The 23,011-nt window shown below is 34.7% G+C and overlaps 3 protein-coding genes across 6 annotated transcripts; 2 read left to right on the plus strand and 1 right to left on the minus strand.

Annotated features, from left to right (window-relative positions):
• The first annotated feature begins 2,040 nt into the window (after positions 1–2,040).
• Positions 2,041–9,594, plus strand: LOC122590092 (pentatricopeptide repeat-containing protein At1g63330-like). 4 transcript variants are annotated; one of them, XM_043762424.1, is made up of 6 exons: positions 2,041–5,040; positions 6,227–6,352; positions 7,138–7,420; positions 7,741–7,934; positions 8,462–8,526; positions 9,280–9,594. In XM_043762424.1, exon 1 carries the CDS (start codon positions 2,072–2,074, stop codon positions 4,910–4,912), a length of 2,841 nt encoding a protein of 946 aa, XP_043618359.1. In that variant the 5' UTR covers positions 2,041–2,071; the 3' UTR covers positions 4,913–5,040; positions 6,227–6,352; positions 7,138–7,420; positions 7,741–7,934; positions 8,462–8,526; positions 9,280–9,594. The 4 variants fall into 4 exon arrangements, with proteins under 4 accessions (XP_043618359.1, XP_043618357.1, XP_043618358.1 ...); XM_043762422.1 differs by lacking the exons at positions 8,462–8,526; positions 9,280–9,594 and having other exon boundaries at positions 7,741–8,024; XM_043762423.1 differs by lacking the exons at positions 6,227–6,352; positions 8,462–8,526; positions 9,280–9,594 and having other exon boundaries at positions 7,741–8,024.
• Positions 9,595–11,679: 2,085 nt separating this feature from the next.
• LOC122589575 (pentatricopeptide repeat-containing protein At1g63330) lies at positions 11,680–16,076 on the plus strand. Its single transcript, XM_043761879.1, has 2 exons — positions 11,680–14,640; positions 15,718–16,076. Exon 1 carries the CDS (start codon positions 11,684–11,686, stop codon positions 14,501–14,503), a length of 2,820 nt encoding a protein of 939 aa, XP_043617814.1. The 5' UTR covers positions 11,680–11,683; the 3' UTR covers positions 14,504–14,640; positions 15,718–16,076.
• A 451-nt stretch (positions 16,077–16,527) lies between these two features.
• Positions 16,528–22,308, minus strand: LOC122589594 (ADP-ribosylation factor GTPase-activating protein AGD3-like). Its single transcript, XM_043761903.1, has 18 exons — positions 22,222–22,308; positions 21,977–22,053; positions 21,778–21,875; positions 21,605–21,675; positions 21,358–21,420; positions 21,172–21,216; positions 21,022–21,087; positions 20,866–20,913; positions 20,632–20,769; positions 20,339–20,548; positions 19,744–19,879; positions 19,460–19,683; positions 18,954–19,043; positions 18,565–18,879; positions 18,339–18,481; positions 18,149–18,239; positions 17,353–17,843; positions 16,528–16,768 (listed from the first exon to the last, which is right to left on the minus strand). Exons 1-18 carry the CDS (start codon positions 22,285–22,287, stop codon positions 16,654–16,656), a joined length of 2,487 nt encoding a protein of 828 aa, XP_043617838.1. The 5' UTR covers positions 22,288–22,308; the 3' UTR covers positions 16,528–16,653.
• Positions 22,309–23,011: the final 703 nt, after the last annotated feature.

Consider the following 23,011-nt stretch of genomic DNA (forward strand, 5'->3'; position numbering starts at 1 on the left):
TTGATCATTCATGCAGTCAACAGTTCTCTCGATCCTAATCAAAACATTATAAAGGTAATTTTTTTTACATTTGGTTATTCACTAACGCATGTATAGATGTATGAAGATGGGTGTGTTAGATCATCAGTCAAAGTGAGCGATATTTATGTTTGGCTTAACAAGTTCATCAAACTCATGTTATAAGTACATCTACATGATATGTGCCACTCTTGCTTATAGAAAATGGCAAAATCGAGGTTTGATTGCAAACAATTTGTGTCACTTTTTATTTTCTTTGGTACGACATTTGTACTTAGCATTTTTACTAAAGGTGGCTCAGTACCTTGCCCTGATGCTGGCCTTAACTTAAAAACAAGAGCACGTCATATAGTTAAAATATATATTCTTTCTTTGACACGTGCATCGTTTTTTCGTTTTCCATTGTGATGTATTGCCGAGTAATCGAAACCCACCCCTTGAGTTGTGTTGGTTTCCAATAACCTTTCTTTTCTTTGTAAATATTGTTGGTAGCTTAATGGGTGAGTTGATTACCGGGGTTCGAGTCAAACACTTTTTTACCGGGGTGTAAATATTTAGTGTTGTACATGTAGTCTTCAAGTTATTTTGTAGGTAATGTTTTTGCTATTATCATTTGTTCTTTATGCAAAGAATCATATTATGTATATAGTTTACTATTCATTTCTAAATCATGAGCCATAAGGACTTACCTAATTCTTTTTCCGATACATGGTTAGTCCAGACATTGTCGTGTATTGATTTCTTCTACTATATTTGTGCTGATATTCTTCTACTACTTTATTTGTGTAATTTATTATATGACTGTAACTTTTTATAAATTGTTAAAGTTGATGTATCATATCTATATATTACTTAAAGCTATATGGCATGTACTATATAACTGTTTATTTAATTACATGTATTTTTTATTTTTTCATCAAAATGACTATAATTCCAAAATTGGAAAAAAGAAATATATGTATAACGTTAAATTAGATTAATTTCTTCTAAAAAGAAATTTTATAATGTATTTTAAATAACCTCGTGTTTCACTTTTAAGATTGATCATAAAGTTAATATTAAAAAGAGGATCGTATAAAATTAACCCCTACACGTTTTAGGGCAAGAAATCTTCAAATTTAACCCTTATACTTTTAAAAGTTGTCATAGAAATTTTAAAATAAATCAATAAACTAAATATCTGTTTAGCAACACTTATATTTGTTAACCAAGGATCATATTTGTTAACATTTCATTTTCTACAATTGATTAAACTTAATATTTACTATTTTACTATTTAATGAAACATGTGTTTTATTTATTTAACATTTGTGTAATATTTTTTAAGTAGCTCCATGTGAAAACACTTAGGTCTGTATCATCTTCTATTAAAGAAGAGACTTAACGCTTAGGTCTGTATTCTCTCCTCTTAAAGATGAGACTTAACGCTTAGGTTTATATTCTCTTATCTTAAAGAAGAGACTTAAAGCTTAGGTCTATATCCTCTTATTTTAAGAGGAGAGTTAATGCTTAGGTCTATATCCTCTTCTCTTGAAGAGGAGACTTAAACGCTTAGGTCTATATCTTCTTCTCTTGGAGAGGAGACTTAACGCTTACGTCTATATCCTCTTCTCTTAAAGAGGAGACTTTAAAATTACGTCTATATCTTCTTCTCTTAAAGAGGAGAATTAACGCTTACGTCTATATCCTCTTCTCTTAAATAGGAGACTTAACCCTTACGTCTATATCCTCTTCTCTTAAAGAGGAGACTTAACGTTTACGTCTATATCCTCTTCTTTTAGAGAGAAGACTTAACGCTTAGGTCTATATCTCCTTCTCTTAAAGAGGAGACTTAACGCTTAAGTCACATCTTAAAAATAATTGTGTAATATATCTTAACTAGCCCCGCGTTTAAGCCTAGTATATTGTTAAAACAATGGGTTATGGTGTCAACAAAGCCCGACCCGTTATATAAAAGGTTGGTCCGAAAACAAAATTCTTTCTTCCTTCTTTACCGTATACCCATTGCGTCATTGTGTTTGTTTTTCTCATAAAAAAACCCTGCAACTAAAAAATGCACCTCATACGCCCAAAATCCATTCCAAAAATTCAATCTTTTTCAATTCCAAGATTATATTATTCCTCAAAGACATATCACTATAAAAATAACAGTAACGAGGAGCAAGAAACTGTGAACGAAATCACATCCATTTTAGGCCAAGATGATGATTGGTTTCCAAAATTGAAATCATTTCCAAGAAAACTAAACCCAGATTTAGTTCAATCAGTTTTTGAGCAAAACAAATCATGTGATCCCGGAAAGCTGCTTCATTTCTTCAAATGCTCATCTTCTAAGATGGCGGGTACTTTTCAAAACTTGAAATCTTTCTTGTTACTTTCAGTTTCTTTATGCGAATCGAATAAGTTGCGAAAAGCTAGTAGTGTATTAGACCAAATGATAGAAACCCGAAAACCGCGGGTTTCGGATGTTGTAGATGCAATGAGAAGTGTAGGATTGACTTCTGCAGTGTTTACTCAGATTATTTATGCTTACAAGGGTAAACATATGTTGGATGAAGCTGTTTCGTTATTGTCGAGTTATAAAGGTGTTGATTGTTTTCCGAATTTGGTGTGTTTGAATTCTTTGATGAGTGATTTGTTGCAGGATAATAAGTTGGATTTGTTTTGGAAAGTTTACGAGAGATTAGTTGAGGAAAATGTGACCCCTAATGTTTATATTTACAGCAATGTGATTAACGCTTATTGTATGAGTGGGAAAATGGAGGACGCGAAAAGGGTATTTGCGGAAATGGTGGAGAAAGATTGCAGTCCTAATGCTGTAACATACAACCTTTTTATAGTGGGGTTAAGTAGACACGGTCTTGTCGATGAAGCTCTTGCTTATAAGAAATCAATGGATGAAAAGGGTTTAGCGTTGAATGGGGATACTTACATGATGATTGTAGAGGGATTATGCAAGGCAAATAGAACAAGTGATGCGAAAATGGTTTTAAGTGATATGAAAAATGCAGGTGTTAGACCTAAGCAGCTTACTTACATATCTTTGATTGATTGGTTCATGGGAGAAGGTAACATAGAGGAAGCTTTAAGCATGTTATATGAGATGCTCTCTAAAAAGATTGAACCCCGATCAACATTACGGTGTATCAACAATCTAATGACGAATTTGTTGAAACTAGACAGAATGGAGTCTTTTTGGAATGTGTATAAAAAAATGCTGGCTAAGAAGTTAAAACCCGATGGTTTTACTTATACTAATGTGATTGGTGGTTACATGAAAGACGGGAAAGTGGATGAAGCTAAAAAAATGTTTTCTGAAATGGGGAAGAAAGGTTACAGTCCGGGTTTGGTGACCTACAATGTGCTAATTAGTGGGTTATGTAAAAGTGGTCTTGTTGATGAAGCTTTTGTGTTGAAAAGTTCAATGGCGAAGAAGGGTTTGGAACCTGATGTTCTTACTTATACAGATCTTATCGATGGGTTATGTAGATTAAAGAGATCCGAAGATGCAAAATTGCTTTTGGAAGATATGGCGTTTGTGGGTTTATCTCCGGACAATGTTACTTATACTGCATTGATCAATGGGTTTCTGAAACAAGGTGAAGTTGATAAGGCGTTCAAAATTAAGGATGAAATGGTTGCTAAAGGTAACAAACTCAATCATGTGACTTTTAATTGCATCATAGATGGATTATGTAAGCTTGGTCAATGTGATAAGGCGATCAAGATTCTCAACAATATGAAGGAGGAAAGTGTTTCCCCTGATATTTTTTGTTATAATTCGTTAATTTTTGGTCTTTGTAAGGCAAAGAGAATGGAGGAAGCTCGTGGTTTCTTGGCTCAAATGATAGAAAATGAAGTAAAGCCGAATGCTTTTACTTACGGAGCACTAATATCTGCTTATAATGATATTGCCGAAGTTAAGGTTGCTAATGTGTATTTCACAGAGATGATTGGCCTTGGAATTTTGCCTGATCAAGCTGTGTTAGCATCCATAATTGATGGTTATTGTAAAGAAAATAGCTCAACAGAAGCAATCTCGTTTTTAAAAAGTATGGTGGGGAAAAGTATTCTTCCAGATGTACAAATTTACAACGCATTCATACAAGGTCTCTCAAATAATCAAAAGATGGAACTGGCGATGGAGGTGGTCTCGGAGCTTAGGGAGAAGAATTTGAATCTTGATGTTTATGCTTACACTTCTCTAATTTCTGGCTTCATTAAGCAAGGTGATCTCCAGAACGGATTCCAGTTGTTTGTTGAAATGCAAGATAGAAATGTTCATCCAAATATTGTTACATATAATGCTTTGATTAACGGGCTTTGTAAGGCAGGTGATCTTAAGAGAGCAAAGGAACTATTTGATCATATCCCGGGGAAAGGCTTAATAGCCAATGCTCGGACTTATGCTACATTAATTGACGGGTACTGCAAATCAGGGTATCTTCTTGAGGCATTCAGCTTATTAGATGAGATGTCCACGAACGGGTGTCAAGCAGATGAGTATGTCTATGGAGCACTTGTGAATGGCTGCTGCAAAGAAGGTGATATTGCAAGGGCATGTTTGGTGTTTGACAGAATTTTAGATAGCAGTTTTGCATCTACACCTACCATGAAAACTTTAATTGTCTGGTTGTGTGAAAAGGGGAAATTTTCTGAAGTATCGTCTTCTATTGATGAACTGAAGAAGAGGGGGGTAATACTTGGTTCTGATACGTGTAAGAATCTGATTCTTGGGTTGAAAAGTGGTGGTTATGATGATGAAGTGGCTATGGTGTTTGAAAAAATGATGAAGTTTGGATGGGTGCCTGATTTAACTAGTGCAAATGAGTTGATATGTCAAGAAGAAACAGAGCTGAAAGAGGCTAATACATCAAAGGAAGCATCCTTGTAAGTTTGTTGTATGGTGTGACTTTTTTCGGAGTTGACCATTAACAGCGTTGTTCAAAGATTGTTTTAGCCCTTTTTACCACCTTAAGCTGGTCAAGAAATGATGTTTCATTTTGCCATGATTTATGCCCGGTAATTACAAGTTCTTTATTTCATTTTTGTGCAACCTTTCTGTTTCAAATAAAATTTGTTTGCAATTAATGATGAGTGATGAAACTGAGGAGACTGCCATAAAATACAGATTATGCATCCACTGGCACCTATTTAGAATTTGACTGGTTAAAGGATTAGGACTGTTTGTGGCTCAGTTAACCACAAAAATTTGAGAAATCTGAATCTAAATCTGACCTCATTCTGTTTAACACTCTGTGGTTAATCTTCGGTAGAGTGAGTGATTGACCTTTAGTAAAGTCGGCTTTCAGTGAGGAGAGGTGATGGGGTTTTCTGATTAAGCTAATTCTGACTTAAACGAAATATTGTTTGATTGTTTTATTTATTATAAAACACGTATTTTTACTTTAAAAGCTTTACATAATCTTTAAGCATTCCGGTTTAGGTAGCCACTTTCTTTTAAGTATCATACGTAAACAGAATCACATAGTGTGGACTGTGAATTGTCAGTTTTTGAACCAAAACTAACCCATATTCCATAGTGACCAACCTCTTCTTTGGATGGCTCACTTCAATTTGCAATTTCCCGAGGGTTCTTCTGAAGAAACTTCTAGCGCTCTAGTCATTTGTACCACTTACCTCATTTTTTGGCATATACTGTTAGAAGGTGTTAAGATGTTAAGATCATGAACATTATTATTTGTTTTCTTGTAGGTCATATATTCATGCATCACCATGTTCCTGTGACCGTATGATCAAATTCCTTTGATTCTTTTATGAAAGAACCATATTTCATGGAGATGAGACTGAAAGAGGAGGTTGATGATCAAATATTTGATTTAAATTTTGCCAGCAACAAGAATTCAATTTTGGCTGCTTGTTTTTTGGTTTATAATTTTATCAATGGTGATAATAGAATTTAAAGACAAAGAAGTGAAAATAGGGCAAACCACGGTAGAATTTTTGTTGAGAAAAATTTCATTTTTGGCACTATTATTATGCCTGTATACATTGTCAGAGCGAACCATAGTGAGTTGATCAACAGTGTTCTTCCAGTTTGTTTTCTATGCTTATACCTCTTTTAGATGTTTTCCTTTACTTGTATATGTCAATCTATTTGAGATGGAATGTGTTATAGTTGTGCATGTCTTGATTGGAAATCTAGAACCTATATTTATATGTTTCCTAAGCCTTCAACAACCTCTAGGATTCAACCCAAGATGTTACACGCAACATCAAGAGACAGGCTTGGACATCAGCTCAATGGTCTTCATTACGATCTTCAAGTTATTATAACGGAGCTCAAATTCTCAAGGAACATGGATATTAGTTGGTTAGATATTTTGAAACCTATGCTTCTACTGCAAGTAATCTTTTGAAGCCGTCTCTTGGGAGGGGTGAATTACAGTTTTTTTTTTTCTTTTGTCTTTTTTTCCCCTCAAAACCAGCTTAAGTACATCCCTGTTCACCTTTTTTATACAGTAAAATAGGCCAACAAGATTCGATGTTATATTTTAGCTAAATGTAGTTTAATTTTGAAGTTCTATGTGTTATCACTGAACTAGTAAGCGGGTGTTTGGATGTGTGTATTGAAATTATTAGTCTTACTGTGTAGATAAAGATTTTCTACTTCTGGACTCACGTGTCAAGTAATTAATTGTATACTAGCTGCATTGCTGCAACGAAACTGATCAAGTAGTAAAATTAAAACGCCAGTTGCCCATCCTTTTAATGCTATTTGTAAGTTTTTCACTCCCATTTTACAAGGCATGTCTCATAAGAGGGTAAAAGGGGAAGGATTCCCCCTTAAAGGTAAGCGAGTCTTTGCGTGAGGCCTAACCGGGGTATCCCTGTGACTGTTTCCGAACCCTTCCCCTGGCCACCCCAAGATGTTTACCTAAGGAGGGTTAGGTAAACACTCAAAACAGTTTAATAAATACTCGTCCTTATATAATGAACATATCCAACCAGCTACTAAATTTAGGTGATGTTTACTGTTACTAAGCAAGAACGTTTACTTGTGGATGTGCATGTATGTATACATATACGTATACGAGTTACATATGCGTGTGTAATATTAAGTTTTGCTAAAATTATAAAAGATGGCTTTAAATATAGGAGGATGCAGTAGGGATTCTGATGGGGCTGCAGGAAAAATATGAGACTCATCACAGATGTAAATACATATCGGAGGCCATAAATGCTGTTGTGTACCTGCTAGCTAGATACATTCCTGACAGATATCTTCCCGACAAAGCCATTGATCTGATTGACAAAGCAGGCAGTAGAGCGAGAATGGAATCATTCAGAAAGAAAAAAGAACAGCAAGTTGACGTACTTTCTAAGTTCACCCATAGATTACTGGCAAGAAGTTAAAGCTGTCTGGGATATACATAATGTGGTAATAGCATTGTATTCATTTATTGCTGATTGTGGGTGTGATAACTTCGATGTAGATGCTGGCAATGGGCGGGTTGGGTAATAGGTCAAAAACTTTCTTTTTCCATCTAGCAGTAGAAGTTGCAGGGGTTCTAATCAATGGACTTATAAGTCTACATTACATCAATTGGAGATTATCCTTTATAACATGGTTTGGTATCTGATGGTGTAATTGCACATGATTTAAAGTTTTGAACCAAGCATCATCTTTCTCGCATAATCACGAGTTTTGCAATATCACATTATCACTATAATATGCTAATTTTGTGTAAATGCGTTCAGGCTACTCCATAAGTCCATAAGCATATCACTGAAAAGTGGAGCGCTGGAGCTATATGCAAACATGGTCTATCATTACTATCGATCAACTGCATATTATAATCACTCTGTAAATGTTTTCCTGGACGTGTGAACACCATTGGGTTATTAGTGCTGAACACAGGATGGTCTCATGAAAGCTGTATGTATTTACTACAGTAAGTAACCTGGAACTATTAGGCTACATTTTACACTTTCACGAAGTTCATTTGAACAAGTCTATATACGTATAATCTTCTTTTGAGATATTTAAATATTCTTCCTTTTTTTTTTGTTCACCATGTTTTTGAAGTCTATGGTATATGAGATATGTGTTTGTGTTGACTTTCTTGCCCTCATTAGCAATAAGGAATAATAATGGTTGGGAATTGGGATTTAGGACACAAAAATACTGGCTTTGTTGATATACCCGATTAGAACGTGAGCCTATGACATGTATTAATTAGCCTGTTATTATATAATGGTTTTTAGAAAATCTTAGATATGATAAGTATGTATGAAAGGTTCTGTTTGTCAAATTTGTTGCTCATAAGAAGTGCTTTTGGTTGTATATTGGTATTTGCTATTAAAAGGAAATACCAATATGCATATTTAAAAGATAGTATAGATCTATACATCTGCAAGTAGTGGTATGTTATTAAAGGGACTATGCTGTAAGATTTTTACCAGTATTATTCTCTTCTAGCTGCTATGTTGCTAACAGTGATATCTGGACCGGATTGGGAATGTGGAGTGCATACAGTGATACAGGTATACAATTATAATTTGAGTATATACCTTTTCAGCAACATAGACTCATAAATGACACGCCCATATACGAAATACACCTATGTCTCTCAATTGAGGCTTAAACCACCACCTCTTGGTTGATGGGCACCCTAACACAAACAACAATACCCAATTCTGTCAAAGGCGGGTATAGAGGAGGTGAGATGTAGATAGTCATATCTGTATCCAAGGGTAGAGACTACTTTTAGATGGGCACCCTGATAATTGCCCTTATACATCTCAGTCATAAGCGTGTTGGACTGACTTATAATTTTTTTTTAATAATAAGTTCAATTTATTTTCATTATGATTTTTGTTTTGATATAGCACATCTTGGAGAATCTTATTCAGGTTATGTTTTATATCTGACGGGTAAAATACAAAGAAAATGGGTCGAACAAGCTGAAAGTATCAAATATATCACATAAGGATAAAGCATGAAAAGAATGTCACTTAGAAGATTAGATAATTGCTGGAAAAAAAATATATAAATTAAAGTAGTCTTCGTTGTTGACAGTAGACTTCGGACAAAAAGTTTTTCGGTAATACAAACCGACCCAACATGTTTCAGCCTGTACCAAAATTACCCGTTTTGACGTGCTTCCTGATCTGGACACTTTACCAGAATGCCAGCTCTATCAAAATTTCGCCTGCCTAAAAACTGATTTTTGACATCCTATTAGTTTTTGGAGTATTTTCACATCCTTATTTACATTGGATGATATAATGTTATAGGCCACGCAGCTGATTTATTCCCAGATTACCAGCAGCAGGCCTTTGACCTTGCTACCGTCAAAGGTGGTCCACCAAGGCACCAACCAAGAAGATGTGGGTTTTGGTTCTTAGAGGGACAAGTATGCGAGCATTTTTCATTCAGAAAGAAGGTACATTCCCAGATTACAAGTATTTGGCTTCACATGCACAAGTGAGTAGATGGAATTAGAGGAGAGCGAGTTCACTAAAAAGTGCAAGGTCTTTTGTGTTTTGCTCATTATGTTCATTTTTCTGAGTTTTGTTCATTATGTTATTTCCATTCCTTGTGTGTGTGTGGGTGGGGGGGGGGGGGGGGGGGGGGGGGACAATTTAATCTAGCTTGCACTGTTAAAGTTCATGTAACAGCAGCTTGTCTCTTCAAGCAATGCTTGCTATGCCCCGTTGCTATGAACGTTTATATTTTTTGCAATTATGATTGGAATTTGCTATGATGTTTAAAGATGTGAAAATAAAAAGGTTACATAATAAAGACAAATGGAGCTTTATCAATTATAAACTTATACTATACGGGTATCTACGGTGATGGCGGCGTCAAGTGGCGTAGATTATTGATGTATATGTGGTAGTGGAGATATATTAAAAGATAATAGACTAGTAGTGTAAATTAGTCCATTAAAAGTAAAAAGGGTAATTGGATGAGAACCCTCTGATCTCATGTACTATTTGGTATCCACTAATCCCCCAGCTAGGCTAGTGTCCAGGTGAATCTCAACCATTTAATAATCTCTTGATTATCTCAAGTTTGCCTTTGGTAAGATTCGAATCCATGACCTCTCTTAAAAAGTAGCGGATGGTAATATAACATGTCTCTTTTTTCCTCCTTTCAACAAGAGTTGAACAATATTTATATAAATTTTCGAATGAGTATAAAAAGGTCGGAATTTATTTGTTGTAATCATAAGTGTACTTTGTCTATGTTATTAAACGTTGCAAGTAAAAAAGTTATCGTTTTACCGTGTATAGGCAACAACGCCCCCCAAAAAAGTGAGAATTAATAAATAAGACTTTTGGTCAGAAATGATTTTTTGTGGTATTTAACTAGCTATAATTTTTTGATGTATATGGGGTCGGTAGAAACTGAATATAGATAATAATAACATGTGATTAGACTTTTTAAAAGACATAAGATTTTGGAAACAAATGTTTTTTAGTGGGTCAACTATAAACGGTCAGTTGGAAATTTTGTTGGATTTCCAAATGATTTTAAAAAGGTCAGGAATTTATTGTATATGTATGTAATCATAAGTATATAAGTATATTTATGTCTAAGTTGTTAAACCTTGTAACTAAAATGAGGTGGTTTGAGCCGCCTGATGGATGATGTCGATTTCTAAGACGTCTGTATTTGTCGCGGTTATCCTTTTTTCTTTTTTGAGATAATAACACAATTGTACTATCATATTTATGTTTACGCAAAAATGATGTAGGAAATAAAAGTTAACAAAAACATAAATGTTACAAAGTTATAAAAACCAAAATATTTACAAAAATAGATACGAAAAAACAACAATGACAAAATACAAGAAAAAAAATAAAAACAATACAACAAAATTGTTCAGAATTTAAAAGAAAAAAGCAAAACAAAAAATAAAATAAAATATGTAAATTAAAAGGTTAATTTTCTAAATAAAAAAAAATACATAAATGGAGGAGGGAAACTAAAAATGCTAATTATGCCTATTAAAAAGAGTAGATGAAAATCATGAAATAATGAATCTATATTATTCCTCCTTATAGCTCAAATGATTAAGCCACATCTTTATATGTTGAAAGTTTATATGAGAAATATATTTTAAGAAATTTTATAAATAACGTCTTTCAGTAAAGCAAGTTTAAATCCTGTAAAGGGGGCAAAATTTTATCCCAATTAAATTTCATGTCTTCGGACGTTTTAGTTGGGAGATTTCCTCCGTATTGAGGGTGAAGAGGCTCTTTAACACAAACCCTATTAAGATAACGTGAATTGGATTGCCTTGTGATAAAAAAATAGAAGACTTATAATGATTCTAAAATATATATATATATATATATATGGGGAAGGGAATATGAGGCTGTTAGGCATTCAAGTTGGGTGAAAAACCCCCCACATACCTTTTTTTAAAAGGTAAAAATCATGGGGGGCTATGTATTTATTTAAAATATTAAAATATTAGTATGTGAGGGGTTTTTCACCCAAGTTGAATGCATAACAGCCTCATCTTCACTTTTCCATATATATATATATATAAAGTAGTATAAAAATACAGAATTACTTAACATTTTAACAAAAGTACAGAATTGTATGGCATTGCTGTAGATTACTTCCATTTATAAACGCTTAAGGGTTCAGAAGATTCGAATACTTCAACCAAACAAGGTTCATTTCATGCTCTTCCATTTTCCCCAAATCTGCAAATGCTATCATTATACTAAGCCATCAACAAAAATGATGAAATTGTTATCATCTCCACATAAAAATTCATCTAAATCCATCATCTTTTCAACATACCAATCAAGAAATCACACCTCACAAATCAATCAAGAAACACTCATTACCGAAATCACATCAATTCTCAACAACAACAAAGACAACTGGCCCCAAATCCTTAATTCATCACCTAATCTTATTAGAAAGATAAACCCAGATGTAATTCAATCTGTTTTACATCATCAAGCTCAAAACGAACAAGGCCCTAATATTGCTCATCATTTCTTCAATTGGTCAATTCATCAAGTTGGTATCTTTCCTCAAAACCTTAAATCTTTCTTGATTCTTGCCATGTGTTTGTGTAATTCCAATCAGTTTAGACATGCTAGTATTGTATTAGGCCAAATGGTTGATACCCGGAAACCGGTTTCTTATATTATGGACTCGGTTTCTAGTTTTTGTGATGAGGGTGATGTGGGTTGCTTAAAGTTTAAGTCTTTAGTGTATGGTATGGTTGTTGATGCTTATAGGAATAAAGGTATGTTGAATGAAGCTGTTTTTGTTGTGTTGGGGATTGATAGTAGGGAATGGTTTCCGGGTCCAGGTTGTGTTAATTCATTGATGACTAATTTGTTGAAATCGAATAAGAGAGAATTGTTTTGGAAGGTGTATGAGAAAATGGGTGAGTTACAGATTGCTCCTGATGTGTATATTTATACTAATTTGGTTAGTGCTTTGTGTAAAGAAGGAAAGTTAAGCGAGGCAAAAGGGGTTTTTGTTGAAATGGGGGAAAACGGTTGTAATCCGAGTTTGGTGACTTATAATGTGCTTATTGGAGGGTTATGCAGAGGTGGGCTGATAGATGAAGCGTTTGAGCTTAAAAGGTCAATGGCTGAAAAGGGTTTTGTTCCTGATCGGTTTACTTATACGACACTCATAGATGGTTTATGCAAAATGAAGAGATTGGAAGATGCAAAGATGGTTTTAGAAGATATGTCGAAAGCAGGGGTATCTCCTGATCATGTTGCTTATAGTGCGTTAATTGATGGTTTTATGAAACAGGGGTATGTAGATGAGGCTCTAAAGTTAAAAGATGAGATGTTTGTTAGTGGAGCTTGGTTAAATGTTGTGACATATAATTCTATCATATCTGGGCTATGCAAAGCTCGCAGGTTTGAAGAAGCTATTGAAGTTTTGAAGGGTATGAAAGAGAAAGGCACTTTTCCTGATGTTTATTGCTATAATTCACTAATAATTGGTCTTTGTAACGATAAAAGAATGGATGAAGTGGAGTCAGTTTTAGCTCAAATGGGGACTAATGGAGTAAAGCGGAATGCTTTCACTTATGGTGCGGTCATCAATGGATATATTAAGGTTGGAGAAATGGAAGTTGCAAATAAATACTTTAACGAGATGGTTAGTTATAATTTTATGCCTGATCGTGTTATATTTACATCAATGATTGATGGTCATTGCAAACTGGGAAACACTACAGAAGCCTTTTCAATATTCAAAAGTATGCTTGGAAGGAATATTCTTCCTGATGTACACATGTACAGTGTATTTATTAACGGTCTGGCTAGAAATGGTTTAATGGAAAAAGCACGGGAGGTTTTGGGTGAACTTATAGAGCGGGGTCTGAGTCCAGATGTCGTCACTTACACATCTATCGTATCTGGTTTCTGTAGAAAAGGCGATATTCATGAAGCTTTCAGTATGGTCGATGAAATGATCCATAAAGGGGTTATTCCAAATATCATCACTTACAATATCTTAATTGGTGGATTATGCAAGTTGGGTGATTTCAAGAAAGCTCGGGAGTTATTTGATGGGATTTCTTCCAAGGGTTTGGCACCTGACGGTGTGACTTATGCTACAATGATAGATGGATACTGTAAATCTGGGAATTTGTCTCAAGGGTACGAGCTATTTGATAGGATGGACCAGGATGGAATTCAACCGGATTATGTTATATATAATTCCCTCCTAAATGGCTGCTGCAAAGAAACGGAGATTGAAAAGGCGTTGACCTTATTCCACAAAATGGTGGAATTAGGGTTTGTTTCTGCACATACATATAACACTCTGATTGATTTGTACTGCAAGTTGGGGAAGATAGTGGAAGCGGACGAATTATTGAAAGATATGATCGATAACAAGCAAATTAAACCAAATCATGTGACTTTTACTATCTTAATAGATTGTTACTGCAAAGCTGAGATGATGGAAGAGGCAGAAGATCTTTTTGCTGAGATGCAAAATCGGAATTTGATGCCAACGATTGTAACGTACACCTGCTTAGCTGGTGGTTATATGAGATCAGGAAATAAATCCAAGATGATTTCAATCTTTGAAGATATGGTGGCAAAAGGTATTAGTTTAGATAAAGTTGTATACAACATGTTAGATGAAGATCAAGGGGGTTTGGAGAAATCTTTTATGGTTTTAGATGAGTTATTGCAAAAGGGTCTATCTGGTAGAGATGCTTATGATAAATTGGTTGATGGGTTGTGCCAAAATGGCAAGTTTTCCGAGGCAGTGGCATCCGTCGATGAAATTGGGAAACGTGGGGTAATGCTTAGTTTTGCTACATGTAGTACTCTAGTACACAGCTTGCATAGTGCAGGATACAAGAATAAGTTGGCTGGAGTTTTGAAAAGTATGGAAGCTTTTGGATGGGTCCCACAAGCGTCAAGTTTTACTGATTTGATGAAACAGTATGAACCTGATGGTGATTGGGAAAAAGATGGGATTGACCTACCGAAGCAAGTTGTCTGAACATTTGGTTTTTCAGTACAATTCTTGCTCAAGAAAGCTGTTGCCGGGGGTTGGAAGCATGAAACATGCTTTGTGTTGCTTTATCAAATGCTTTTACTGGTCATGCATCCAGGGCCACGGTGCGTGTATAAAAGCAGGTAAATATAAAATATAGGTGCTTTAAATTGTTGTAATGAGTTTTTTCAATATTTTATTGATTAATTTCTAATTCCGTACTTCATATGTTTCTCTTTGGGTCGATTAATAGTTTGAAAGTTAGAGTAATCTCACTGGCTACAGTAAGATGCTAACTAGAAGAGACAAAATGGGCAAACCGGTGATATGTGACGGCGGTTTAGGTTGAAATAGATTCGGGCTGGGTTGATCCACAAAGAATATTGTCCTACTTTCTTAGTTAATAAATATATTGTGTTAAAGACGATTGCTACAGCAGCCAATGGGGTTGGTAGCCTATTGGTAAGGTCTTTGACCTTGGGATATTTCACCAGCGTTCGAGTCCCAATTCCTACATATGTAGGGGTGGATCATTGGGGAATTTTGGAGAGTCCTTGGTTGCATCCTAGGTAGTCGTGTAGTTTATGAGTAGTAGTAGGATAGTTTGCCGTTCAAAAACTATATATATGATTGCTACAATTTTTTTAAGGGAGTATTACTTACAGATGTAACTAACTATGACCAAATGTTTATGTTATGTAAAGATCTTGTAAAATGTCTATGTCATGTAATGAACTTTCAAATTCCGATTATGGGATGTACCTAACCAATCAAAAACTTACACATGGCAGATTATATGGTTGCCACATATACCCGGGTACATCCAATAACCAAGATTTGAAAGTTCATTACATTACATAAAAATTTTACGAGATCTTTACATAAAGTAGACATTTTGTCATAGTTAGTTACATCCATAGGTAATAATCCCTTTTTTTAATAGATTATTTGAAGTCAAGGTTGTTTGTGTTAGAAACACGTTGGGCAAATTCCAAATCTTTTGACCTGTTTCATTCTTAGCTAGTTTCCTGACTGACCTATCTGAGATTGAACATAACCCAAAGCTACTAATTGATAAGTAAAAGGGTATGATTGCCAACTTATATTTATACAACGCCGGTAGCAAAGATTGTAGAGCTAAATTACTTGTGGTTTATGCCCATTTTGTTCTTAGTTATACCCCGTTTCTTTCTGTTCTGATGATATACTTTATGGACCAGGTCCAGAGCATTGTGTTTCTCGAGGATGCAACATTAATCTTGATGTCATCGCCGCACTGCGTGTTATTAATCACAAGGAAATATAATCAGGTTCTGAACAGCATAATGCTTGCTATATTCCATTCTTCCAGACAGTTACACAAGAGTCAAGAGCTGCACTCCGGGATGTACATACATATCAAGCTAAATATACCTTGTCACAACTGGTTTTTCATTGTTAAAGAAATTGTCTAATAGATTGAGTTTGTCATCAATGTTTTAGTTGCTTTGATTATTTTTATGTAATCATGCTGTAACACTTTTGTTAAGCTAAAATGGTTTATGCAATGGAAATGATAAGTGAAGATTTTGTTGCTCAAGAGTTCTCACTACAAACTGTTTGCCCCATACTAAAAGCCAAAGCTTTGAATTTTAACCAACTAAATAATGAGTGTGTTGAGTTTGTTGTGTTTCATCTCAACTGGGTTAAATGGGTCATGTCAAAAGAATTAGCTAAAAGGAGAATGGGTCAAATGGGTTGGAATTCATCTAGAGCCTATTTTCATATCCATACATTGCTTTAGATCTAATTTAAATTTATGTTGTATTCATAGTGTAAAGTGCTTGTAGTTCAAAGTTCAAACCAACGTCACTCGATGTTATGTTTACCCGTACTTAATAGGGCCCTATAATTGACCCTGTTATGACATGTTGCACAAAACACACATCTTGCCACCTCTACAAGATATAACTGGAATTCTTTTGAATTTAAGTATATCAACAATACGTTTCATTACAACAAAGCTTAGATCCTGCGTATATTATGTGTGGATGTATGTAATTATTATGATGTGAACTTATCAATCAGCTTCATCTTGATTATACAAATAAATAAAAGATTGTTAATGTACACCATTCTAAAGACCCTACTATCAGTTTTTGTACTTGCACTAAGTGCTAACTATTTGCTGCTCTTAAGAGAGCAAGAATATCGATATCATCAATTCCCAATTCTGTAACAAGCTGACGAGGTGTTTTACCTGCTGTATCTGCTGCTAGTGGATTAGCTCCCCTACAATAAGTATCATCACATAGACACTCAGTCGGGCTATAGAGCTCAATCAAGTAACTTGATAGCTGAAGTTTGTTGATAACCCTTTTATTTCAAGTGTCTTAAGAGATTGAGGTGGCAGTTCCACTCATTTACTTACGAATGAGTTAATATTGGTTGTGTTTTATTTCAAAAAGGTTAACTGGGTTGTATCAACACGTTTAACTAAAAGGGGAATAGGTCAAACAAGTCTATTTTTAATTCGTACAAACTTTCTAAATCGTATTTCATTTTTAAGTATTTCATTATTAATCTTACAGTACTGTGTATTCTAATCATGAACAAAGACTTTGCAAAAAGGTTTTGACCTGTAACCTAACCCGCCTGACCACCACATGTAGCTATTAGTAAACAAATGCATTACCCGCCTGACCCAGCAAGCACCTTTTTGAACACATTATTTATAAACAGCTTAACAAAAAACAAAAAGGAGCTTGCCTGGCCAACTTGTCCTGTCCCATATAATGGAATATCATGTTTTTCAAAGTTGTTTTGACCCTTTATCCAACCCGCCACATATAACTATTGGTAAGCAAATGCATTACCTGCTAAGAAGTAACCTTGTAATGGCAAGTCTACCCCTTGTAATACTATGATGCAGTGGTGTCTGACCCTTTGCATCAGAAGCGTTTATGTTGGCACCGTGCTGTAAGAGCAGCTCTACCATGGTACAGTCAGAAGTTTGGCAAGCGAGGTGAAGCAGGGAGCAGCCGTTAAGAGATTCATTAGTCAATGGGTCATCAATTTCTTTTACTGAAGTCAAAGATCTTGAGGAGTCATCTGTACAATAACCTTTTAAGTAGTCAAATTCACTGGCAAGACTACTCTGGTCTTCAAAGTGCATGATGCGAGCTACCGATGAAGAGGAGATATATGAGGCATGACCATGATCAGCATTCACGTCTGCTTCACATATCACAATTAAGAGGTAAACTGCTTTTTTGTCATTAGCACGGACATTTTCCCATAAATGTTGCTCGAGTAATATAAGATGACGTGGGTCCTTTACTTTTTGAATAAAGCGTCTGTCTGCATACTGCACCATAAGATGAAACTTCACTACAAGAGCTTTTTCATTAAGTAATACAATAACCACCACCATGCACATATATATAGAGGTTCATGTGAGAACCATTCACATATGAACATAGGTAATATTGGGTATTACTTGATATGTTCATATGTGCATTATTTTGTTCACTTATACCATTCAGTCATTCACACATGAACATCAAGTTATAATTCAAAGGGTCTCATAGTTCTTCCAATTCAAATGGTTCTCATATGAACCTTTTCCATATATATATATATATATATATATATAATTGTAATAAAATGTACCTTTGCATGAATGAACTTCTCCTTTGTGGATATGGGATCATCACAACTTGGCTTCTCAAAGGACTCTCTTGATTTATCAGACTCCATTGACCTACAGCATAAGAATTATAACCTGAAGGTTAAAACAGCCCCAAATAAGAAGATATAGTATATTTCTACTAAACACAAATTGATACTGTAATAAAATTACCTTGTAGGTAAATCATCACCTTGATGAGTTCTTGCAGTCAAGGATTTCTCCCATATTGAGTTGGCAAATACATTCCCCAAAGACTGGAACAATGTGATGACAGAAGGTTCCCATACCCTCACATCAAGTTCTAAAGATCTTACCTACATGGGAGAATCCAAACATAAGCTATAGAGATTTGGTAAAATGCTAAAAAAAATGTGAGGGTGAATTCAATATAACTTACCTTGGATATATGGACACCAAGATTGCGGTGAACACCAGAGCACTCAATGCAGATAAGAACACCAAGATTAAGGGAAGCCCAATCGGGCTCGGGTGAATCACAATCAGCACACTTATCGTTACCAGGTACCATTTTTAATGCATCAACGGGTCTGTCACTCCTCACACTGTATTGTAACTGTTGTGAACTTCGACATATACGCATCATATTCTTAGAATTGTGGTCCTTCTCGGCATAATCTTCAGAAGACTTCCAATCTTGACCTGATGGTTTCTCTCTTGAACTGGTTTCACTTGTAGGACTCGCACATAGATGCTGGAAAAAATAAACTTAATTGTCATAATTTTGAATAAAATATATATCATGATGTAGCACCTTACAACACCTACTCTCTCAGGTGGTAGTTGGGCAGTTAATAATGAAGCTATTACTCCGTTTATTTTGTCAATCCAATCCATTTGTTCCAGTGAACTCTCTGCCTGCAAGTCAATAACCAATGACCCAGCTTTCAAAAGTTATAGTTAGAGGTGGCAAAATGGATGCGCAAAGAAACAGGTCAAAACTGGTAATTTCCGTAAAGATCCAATCTGGCCTAGTTAATTTAGAAAACTTCTGTCCAAAACTTAAAAATAGTAAATGAATAATCAGTAGTTCATATATGATTACAAAAAAAGTTATTTTTTCGATATTAATCTAAGTTTTTCTATAAGATGATCCAAACACGCTTTTAACCTGTTCAACCCATTTGACCAGTTTTTTGGCTTTTTGTTTTATTTTTTGTATTCATCCGTTAGAGATAAGACTTAACCGAACTGATCCGGTCAAAGTCTCCTCCTCTAATAGGTAAACTAGAGACAAACCATCAAAGCTATCATAATTAGAAGAAAAAACTCACCTGCAAAGTGTATATTTTTGTTGGTGATATAATCCTAAAACAAAATCTAAGATCTGACTGCTCTGAATCTGCCTTTATTGTAGATGTAAGAAGGTTAACTGTATGTCGTGCAACATCATTTACACCACCATGATAATGAGAAGATAGCCACCGACTCAGCAATCCAGGGCCAGGTTCAGCAGAATTACTTCTCTGTGCACCAGATCCCTGGAAGTTGTTCAAAGCTGAAAATGTATAGTACATATAGGATAAGATCTTAACTTTAATACATTACTATAAAGTACTTACAGAGGGCCGTCCAATTTGTTTGCGATAGTAATACAACATCCCTCGGTTATCAAGAACAAAAAATCTTCTCTTCCAGTCTGCTCTCAAATTTGAGGAACGCTTTGATAGATATCCTTGTTTGATGGTTTGAACCTAAACTACGGAAGTCTTAGCCATTGTAGTATGAGAGTAATAAAATGTTTCAAAGGAGGTGGCAAAACGGGCGATTCGGGTAACTAGTTAAAATAGGTTCAAGTCAGTTAAACTGAGTCAGTTAAACTGTATGGGACAGGTTGCGCTGACCCAGGAACTTTATTTCCAACTTTTTAGAAGTTTTACAGATAACATGTGTCAAACATGATTAGAAAAGGTATATTTAACTTTAATTATAATCAGATTTGTTAGGCAAAATATGATATGTTTTATGTCTTAGAAATACACTTTGGGCTACTTTCTACCTGTTTTTGACTCATTTCCTCTAAATTCGAAGTTTTTATTACCCATTAGACCCGTTAGAGAGATTATAACCTGAATTGAACCTTCCATTAGTTAAATGAGTCGAAATTTCCAACTCTTTAAAAATGTGAGGAATATTATATTCTATGAGAGTACCTTCCCTTCGGCAGCAGACTGCATAACTGCTTGTATCAGTTTATGGGATTTCCTTGAAGGTTGATGTGTTAACTCTCCATTCACAACGGAAGGATTACAAGGTACTTTATTACCAAAATCAATGTGCCTTTTGTACTCTTGGATCCTTCCATTTAGTGCTTGTTGTTCAGACTGGTAGCTTTCTCGAGATTTCTGTGCATTTGATAATACCTGTATAATAGATGATATGGTAACTTCATATTCGTTGAGTTTAGAGGACAAGAAAATTAATAGTAATAAAAAAGTAATAAAACCTGGTGAATGTAAGGCTCCACTTGATGTAATAACTCATATCCCTGCTTGAAATAACGCAGATGGGCGTCCATTGCTTCACCGACTGATTCTAGAAACTCAAATCTCTTTTTTGCCTCCACATTTGAAAGAGCACAAACCTGAAGTTATATTTCAAAATATATATTACCCATCATAGTTCTGAACAAAAACCATAATAGACCATATAGACATATAGTTGGATAAAGTTTAAGTACCAGACTGAAGCGAGCTTGCTCAAATGTCATTCTCGCATGGTAAAGTTCCTGGAACGTCTCTCTACCAAATTAGAATTATAAATGACGATGGTTACCCATGTATAACTGTCATTGCACCATTACACAATTTATATTTATACGAGACAACACATATACCTCTTCCGTGGCAGCAGCTACTTCTGTCCGGGTACTTTTCCTCAATGATAAATATTTGTCACGGATCTGCACCAAATTGTCCAAAACTCCAAATATGGTGACCAGATAAAAACTCAAATAATAACCACGTAGAAAAATACGTAATATTACCTGACTATAAACGACATCAGCCTTGTCAAAACGCTTCCTTGCTTCCTGTGTCATACACTCATACATAATTAGCATCACATAAATCATGTCGGTTTGTGTTAAGCATATAACTAACTATATGTGAAACAATTAACTGAATCTATATAACAAATCACGGAAATATCAGAAAGTAGTATATCACGGAACCTTGATATCTTGCAGCTCAACATTCGTGAATCGCAGTAACCTCTCACTTAAGGTATGCTCAAGCTGTACAAGACAAATGTATGACATCAGTACAATGATAATACAAAGGCAGCAAAAAGAATACTATACATTCGGCAAAATATGTTGTATAAAAGAGAGCTAAAGTAACTGATCTTGTTATGAATATGTAGCCTGTGTATGTGTGTTTAAGTACTGTAAGATAGAAAATTAGTATAAAAATTGAGACCTGAGATCGAAGATTTTCTTTGCACGTCCCTACTTCTCTCAAGCAAGTTGCAAGTTTGATCATATCGGGACCTGAAAAAATTAAATTAACAAAAAAGGCATATGATATTGTCAGTAACAGAAAAGAAACATGTTGCTAAGGTTTTCTATGAGAAAAAACAGTAATTATATAACCTCCAAGTGCCAACGAAATAGGATCGGATCCTCCACCAAAATTTTCAAGGCAGCTTGAAAACGAGATATCTCTATCATATGCTTCTCCCAGGCCTTCTCTGTGAAATTCCAACAAGAATCTAATCAAGTAACCATTTTACAAACACCAACAAAAGAATTGGTAAAATTGCAGAAATAATTAACATTTAATTATCCTTACGTATATTTACGACAGCCTTTATAGAACCTACAACCTCTCTCCCTTAACGTCTCTGCAATTTCCTCCAAACATTGGAGCTGCATTACACAAATATATACTTAAAAATGTGTAATACTTTCCAAATTCATAAAACCAATTTATAATTCGTGTTATTTTTCTTTTCTTTTCTTTTCTTTTTTTTTTTTTGCCAATGATCATAATCAAGAAACATGATAATTCATTTCTACTCGATTAGTGAGGCGAACCTGTTGACGAAACATTGGTGAATCTTCAAGTTTAGAAAAATACATGCTTGTCGTGTCTTGCTGCATATTTTCCAATTCTCCAGCATTAGAGAGAGGCGCACACGATGAAGAATCAAATATGTTTATTTTATATATTTTGTCTACAAATCTATCTATCAAAACGAATATGATATATTTATAATAGGTTTATTTAAATAAGGGTATATACAAATATTCAATTAAATACGATACAATATTTATTTTTCAGATTGATTGGTTGATAGATAAATAATGGAAAATTAACCGTTTTTATTTTTTCTGAATTTTGTGATAGTTTGAATATCGATGAAGGCCGGTAACAGATAGAGTGAGTACGTTTGAAAGAAAATGGATAATTTTGAAGGGGTGATTAATAATTAGTGGGAATATAACCGAATTTTCATGGATGCCATTGAAATCTCCGTTGTTTGCTGTGTGTTGTGAATTGCTTTGAACCGTATATATATATATATATATATGTGATGATCACCTTCTCTATTTTATTACAAGTCAAAAGGCTTATATGCCCGCCAAAAACAACCCACTTGCATCTTTTTCACAATAATCAATGTAAATTGTCACAACTTTGTCGATATAGCTTTTCTAACTTGTGTGTTCGAAAGCATGTATCTGTATTCTCAATACTTGAAAATAAGGACAACTTTTAAATTACAAAACAGTTAGTTAAAGGGTCTGCTAACATGAAATGCGTTTTAAAGCACTTTGAAAAACAGTTAGTTCACTGATTGCATACTAACATGTGTCACAAGTT

This window comes from Erigeron canadensis, chromosome 2, assembly GCF_010389155.1.
Source record: "Erigeron canadensis isolate Cc75 chromosome 2, C_canadensis_v1, whole genome shotgun sequence".
NCBI lineage: Eukaryota > Viridiplantae > Streptophyta > Magnoliopsida > Asterales > Asteraceae > Erigeron > Erigeron canadensis.